Raw genomic sequence first — 6,657 nt, forward strand, 5'->3', positions numbered from 1 at the left:
ATTTAGTGTTGTACATATTATTGTAAAGAGGAGAATAGATTATTTTGGTTTTTAAAAAGAAGTGTTAGTACTGGAGTATCGGTACTGCAGTATTAGTACTGCAGTGTTGGTATTAGTACTCCTGATTTGCATGTGGCAGAGTGAGTCACTGTTCCTCCCCACCCAGTGAATGAGTCAAATGTATCAGAAGGAACTGCAGATGCTGGTTTAAACCGAAGAGAGATACAAAAAGCAGGAGTAACTCAGCGGGACAGGCAGCATCTCTGGAGAGAAGGAATGGGTGCCATTTCGGGTCGAGACCCTTCTTCAGATTAGAAGATTTAAATCTGAAGAAGGTAGACAAAAGTGCTAAAGAATCTCAGTGGGTGCAGCAGCATCTAGGGAGCGAAGGAAATAGGCAACGTTTCTGGCCGAAACCCTTCTTCAGACTGATGCAGGGTGGGAAGAAGAAAGGAAGAGAAGGAGCCAGAGGGCTGAGGGAGAGCTGAGAAGGGGAGGAGAAAGCAAGGGCTACCGGAAATTGGAGAAGTCAATGTTTATGCCGCTAGGGTGCAGACTGCCCAAGCGGAATATGAGGTGCTGCTCCTCCAATTTCCGGTGGTGCTCACTCTGGCCCAGGACAGAAAGGTCGGATTCGGATGGGAGGGGGAGTTGAAGTGTTGGGCCACCGGGAGGTCAGGTTGGTTATTGCGGACCGAGTGGAGGTGTTCGGCGAAACGATCGCCAAGCCTACGCTTGGTCTCACCGATGTAGATCAGCTGACATCTAGAGCAGCGGATGCAATAGATGAGGTTGGAGGAGGTTCTGAGGAATCTGAAGAAGGGTCTCGACCCGAAACGTCACCCATTCCTTCTTTACAAAGATGTTGCCTGTCCCGCTTCTAGTGTCTATCTTCGAATGATTCAGTAAGGGCCATGTCTCGAAGCCTGGAATTGGAGTTGGAAATCGCTGGACGTTGCAGAGGTCAAGTTCGTTGTCTTATTGTTTGTTGCCGTTGTTTATGCTCAAGTACGGTACAATGAAAATCTTTCTTGCAGCAGCATCACAGGCACGTTGACTCCAGCATTGTACATAAACACATTCTTGATTAATATGGGTGTCAGGGTTAGAGGGTGAAGGCAGGAGAATGGAGTCAAGAGGGAGAGATAGATCAGCCATGATTGAATGGCCGAGTAGATGATGGGCCCGAATGGCCTAATTCTGCTCCGATCCCTTATGACATAATTCTACATAAAGAGAGAGAATGAGAATGAGAGTGAGAGAGAATGAGAGTGTGTGTGAGTGTGAGAGTGAGTGTGAGTGAGAATGAGAGTGAGTGTGAGAGAGTGAGAGTGTGTGAGAGAGAGTGAGTGTGAAAGAGTGAGAATGTGAGAGTGAGTGTGAGTGAGAATGAGAGAGAGAGAATGAGTGTGAGAATGTGTGTGAGAGTGAGAGTGTGAGAATGAGAGTGAGAGTGAGAGAGTGAGTGTGAGTGTGAGAGTGAGTGAGAATGAGAGAGAGAGAATGAGTGTGAGACTGTGTGTGAGAGTGAGAGTGTGAGAATGTGAGTGTGTGAGTGTGAGTGAGTGTGTGTGAGTGTGAGAGTGAGAGTGAGTGAGTGTGTGTGAGTGTGAGTGTGAGAGTGAGTGTGAGAATAATGTGAGTGAATGAGAATGTGAGTGAAAGAGAGAATGAGAATGAGAATGAGAGCCGGGGCTACCTGAAGTGAGAGAGATCAGTATCCATACCACTGGGCTGTAAGCTGCTGAAGCGAAATATGAATTTGCTGTGGAGGACGTGTGATGTGTCGGGACGGTGCCAAGGCGCCCTGTTACCATGGCAACACTGCTCGGTGTTGGAGGGGAATCTACTCCCAGGGAGCTTCTGTCCGCGCCAGGGCCCAGACGTTGGGCATGTTGCTGCCGAAGATAGACACAATAAAAGACCCTACAGCGAGCAAGATCGTCCACTCGACGAAAAATACATAGTACGGTCATGGGCAGATTCGCGGGTAATTTTCGGCCCCATTTCCGTAACCGGCTTCCGTCTCCGCACCAAAGATCCCGTAGCGGAGCAAAGATACTAGTGCGGAGACGGAACAAGCCGGTTACGGAAACATCCTCGTAAAAATCAAAAGTTATTTGGTAAAAATCTTCTCATTTTCAGAATTTTAATTTATTAACACAAACTGTTCCCCCGCAACGTTGATTACACTGCGAGTCGGGTCGGGTCAGGTTACTGAAATGGATGAAAAAAAGGCCCACGTTCCGCTCCGTTGCGTACTACACGTCAGCCCATTGCATTTAGCAGGAGTGGTCTATCTTGCTCCGCTATAGGATCTTTGGACACAATAAGCTGGAGTTACTCAGCGGGACAGGCCTTCTTGGCAGCCATCTTGACCCGAGACGTCACCCGTTCCCTCTCTCCAGAGATGCTGCCTGTCCCCGCTGAGTTCCTCCAGCTCTTTTTTTTGTGTGTCTATCTGCGGTTTAAACCAGCATCTGCAGTCCCCCCCCCCCCCCCCCCCACTCGTCTATCAGTGCTCTCGATGTGCCGAACCCACTATGGGAACTTCACTCGCCCCCCGACAGGAACTATACATCAGGAGGTGCAACTCCACAGCCAACAAGATCATGGGAGACCCCTTCCACCCCTGCAACGGACTGTTCCAGCTGTTACAGTCAGGCAAACGCCTCCGTTGCCATGCTGTGAGAACGGAGAGGATGAGAAGGAGTTTCCTCCCAGAGGCCATTCGGACTGTAAACTCCAATCTCACCAGGGACTAACTTTACTGAACCACTCTACTGCTTTTTTTTTAAATTGGTGTTTTTTTTCTCCCTTTTTCCTTCAGCCCACAATATTCTGTTTGTGATTCTGTTTGTACTTTGTTTGTCTTTTTGCACAAAGTCCGCGATCATTGCCACTTTTCATTTCACTGCACATCTCGTATGTGTATGTGACGAATAAACTTGACTTGACTTGAATCTCCCTAGTTTGGTGGCCGTTGCAAGGACAAAGCCTCGGCTGCCGAGGCTTTGTCCTTGAAACCGCCACCAAACTAGGGAGATTCGGAGTGTCGAGAGCAAGACGTCAGGATTGTACTCTGGCAAGCGCAGGCTGATCGGTATCTAAAAAGGGGAAGGCCGGTGCCAACAGAATTGCGTGTTGTTAGTGGGGGAAAGTTGAGATAATTGCCATTCTCCCCTTACATTTATGTTATAGACAACAGACAATAGGTGCAGGGACACAAGGGGGAGGTAGCTCAGCCATGATTGAATGGTGGAGTAGACTTGTTTAAGAAAATAGACAATAGACAATAGGTGCAGGAGTAGGCCATTTGGCCCTTCGAGCCAGCACCGCCATTCAATGTGATCATCATGGCTGATCATCCCCAATCAGTACCCCGTTCCTGCCTTCTCCCCATATCCCCTGACTCCGCTATCTTTAAGAGCCCTATCTAGCTCTCTCTTGAAAGCATCCAGAGAACCGGCCTCCACCGCCCTCTGAGGCAGAGAATTCCACACTAGGGACAATTTTACAGAAGCCAATTAACCAACAAACATGTGCCAAAAGGAATTTCAGATGCTGGTTTACACCGATGACAGACACAGAGTGTCGGAGTAACTCGTGTCGGAGTAACTCGTTGTGTGAATAATTCAGCTGCTCTCCTCCTCTCCACGTGACAAACGCTACTTTTTTTTTTAATGGCGCCTCCTTGCCCGAGGCACTGGTGACGCTGGAGGCCATTTTGATCGGGTTGCCCAGAGTCTACACCGACCCGTAGATCCCCGCGCAAAACTCTAACACTATCCTGCACGCACCAGGCGACAATTTCACAATTCTACCGAAGCCAATAAACCTACAAAGCTGCACGTCTTTGTGGAGTCGAGTCACCTTTATTTGTCACATGTAGAGTGAAATGAAAGTGGCAATGCCTGCGGGATTGTACAAAACAACAGAACAATGAACAGAACCAGTATTTACATTATAAAAAAAAAAGACTCAACAGTAAATAAGTCCTTGGTGAGATCAGAGTTTACAGTCCTGATGGCCTAGAAACATAGAAAATAGGTGCAGGAGGAGGCCATTCGGCCCGCCGAGCCAGCACCGCCATTCATTGTGATCATGGCTGATCGTTCCCTATCAATAACTCGTGCCTGCCTTCTCCCCATATCCCTTGACTCCACTAGCCCCTAGAGCTCTATCTAACTCTCTCTTAAATCCATCCAGTGATTTGGCCTCCACTGCCCTCTGTGGCAGGGAATTCCATAAATTCACAACTCTCTTTCTCACCTCAGTCTTAAATGGCCTCCCCTTTATTCTAAGACTGTGGCCCCTGGTTCTGGACTCGCCCAACATTGGGAACATTTTTCCTGCATCTAGATTGTCCAGTCCTTTTATAATTTTATATGTTTCTATAAGATCCCCCCCTCATCCTTCTAAACTCCAGTGAATACAAGCCTAGTCTTTTCAATCTTTCCTCATATGACAGTCCCGCCATCCCGGGGATTAATCTCGTGAACCTACGCTGCCTGTGGGAAGAAACTCCGTCTCATCCTCTCTGTTTTTCGCAGCGTGACAGTGGAGGCGTTTGCCTGACCGTAGCAGCTGGAACAGCCCGTTGCTGGGGTGGTAGCTCTGGAGCTGCACTTCCTGGTGTGCAGGTCCCGCAGGGGGGGGGGGGGGGGGGGGGTGGGAGGTGAGTGTAGTTCCCGTGGCGCGTTCGGCCGTGTGGGAGGAAACCGGAGAAAACCCACGCGGGTCACGGGGATAAGGTACAGACAAGCGCCCGTGGTCGGGATTGAACCAGGGTCTCTGGTGCTGTAAGGCGGAAACTCTATACTTACAAAATTCTTAAGGGGTTGGACAGGCTAGATGCAGGAAGATTGCTCCCGATGTTGGGGAAGTCCAGGACAAGGGGTCACAGCTTAAGGATAAGGGGGAAATCCTTTAAAACCGAGATGAGAAGAACTTTTTTCACACAGAGAGTCGTGAATCTCTGGAACTCTCTGCCACAGAGGGTAGTCGAGGCCAGTTCATTGGCTATATTTAAGAGGGAGTTAGATGGGGTATGGGTGGGGGAGGAGGAGGGGGGTATGGGTGGGGGGTATGGGTGGGGGAGGAGGGGGGTATGGGTGGGGGGTATGGGTGGGGGAGGAGGGGGGTAGGGGTGGGGGAGGAGGGGGTATGGGTGGGGAGGAGGGGGGTATGGGTGGGGGGTATGGGTGGGGGAGGAGGGGGGTATGGGTGCGGGGTATGGGTGGGGGAGGAGGGGGGTAGGGGTGGGGGAGGAGGGGGGTATGGGTGGGGAGGAGGGGGGTATGGGTGGGGAGGAGGGGGGTATGGGTGGGGGAGGAGGGGGGTATGGGTGGGGGAGGAGGAGGGGGGTATTTAAGAGGGAGTTAGATGTGGCCCTTGTGGCTAAAGGGATCAGGGGGTATGGAGAGAAGGCAGGTACAGGATACTGAGTTGGATGATCAGCCATGATCATATTGAATGGCGGTGCAGGCTCGAAGGGCCGAATGGCCTACTCCTGCACCTAATTTCTATGTTTCTACCGCTACGCCACTGTTCCGGTGGGCAGAATTCTGCTCCTGTAACTTGTGAACATTTACTGTGGGCTGCATGGTGTCAACATTAATGCTCTGTTCTCTCTCCCACCCTCTCTTCCCCCCTTCCCCCCCCCCTATCTCTCCCCCCCCCCCTCTCTCCCTCTCCGCAGGCCATGGTTGCCTGTTACCCTGGCCATGGAACGGGCTACGTCCGACACATTGACAATCCCAATGGAGATGGCCGTTGTGTCACCTGTATTTATTACCTGAACAGGGACTGGGACGTCAGTGTAAGTAGCAGTAGTGTGTCCGCTATGGGTTTCGTGGTTGAGTTGAGATGGAGTACGAGTCTAGTTTAACGTCACGTGTACCGAGGTACAATGAACAGCTGTCGTTGCGTGTAGCTATATTTAAGAGGGAGTTAGATGTGGCCCTTGTGGTTAAAGGGATCAGGGGGTATGGAGAGACGGTAGGGATGGGATACTGAGTTGGATGATCAGCCATGATCATATTGAATGGCGGTGCAGGCTCGAAGGGCCGAATGGCCTGCACCTATTTTCTATGTTTCTAACCAGTCAGCGGAAAGACAATACACGATTACAATTGAGCTGTCCACCGTGTACAGATTCATTTTAGTTTAGAGATACAGCGTGGAAACAGGCCATTCGGCCCACTGGGTCTGTGCGACACACTAACACTACACGCACTAGGGGAAAGTTAACATTGATACCAAGCTAATTAACCCACCAACCTGCACGTCTTTGGAATGTGGGAGGAAACCGGAGCACCCGGACAAAACGCACGCAGGTCACGGGGGGGGGGGGGGGGGAACTTGCAAACTCCGAACAGACAGAACCAGTAGTCGGGATGGAACCCGGGTCTCGTGCGCTGTAAGGTCTGTGATCTCCTTCGTTCCTGGGTAGTCGATAGTCAGCATGGACATTGTGGGCCGAAGGGCCTGTTTCTGTGCTACTCTCCCGCTGCGCCACCCTGCGGCCCTCCAAAGTCCAAAGAGCCGGGTTCACCTTTCACCCTTCACCTCTGCCCTCTTTGTATCGGCCAGGTCCACGGCGGCTTGCTGCAGATCTTTCCGGAAAACCGCTCGGAGGTGGCGAACATCGAGCCT

General features: G+C 50.9%; 1 protein-coding gene across 1 annotated transcript in view; it reads left to right on the forward strand.

Moving 5' to 3' along the window:
- LOC116967746 overlaps positions 1-6,657 on the forward strand; it is a 182,374-nt gene that overhangs the window by 6,748 nt on the left and 168,969 nt on the right. The window contains exons 2-3 of the mRNA XM_033014354.1: positions 5,702-5,821; positions 6,595-6,653. Coding sequence (XP_032870245.1) covers positions 5,702-5,821; positions 6,595-6,653 — 179 coding nt within the window. The remainder of the gene's footprint in view (positions 1-5,701; positions 5,822-6,594; positions 6,654-6,657) is intronic.

The sequence above is a fragment of the Amblyraja radiata genome, chromosome 41, assembly GCF_010909765.2.
Source record: "Amblyraja radiata isolate CabotCenter1 chromosome 41, sAmbRad1.1.pri, whole genome shotgun sequence".
Classification (NCBI taxonomy): Eukaryota; Metazoa; Chordata; class Chondrichthyes; order Rajiformes; family Rajidae; genus Amblyraja; species Amblyraja radiata.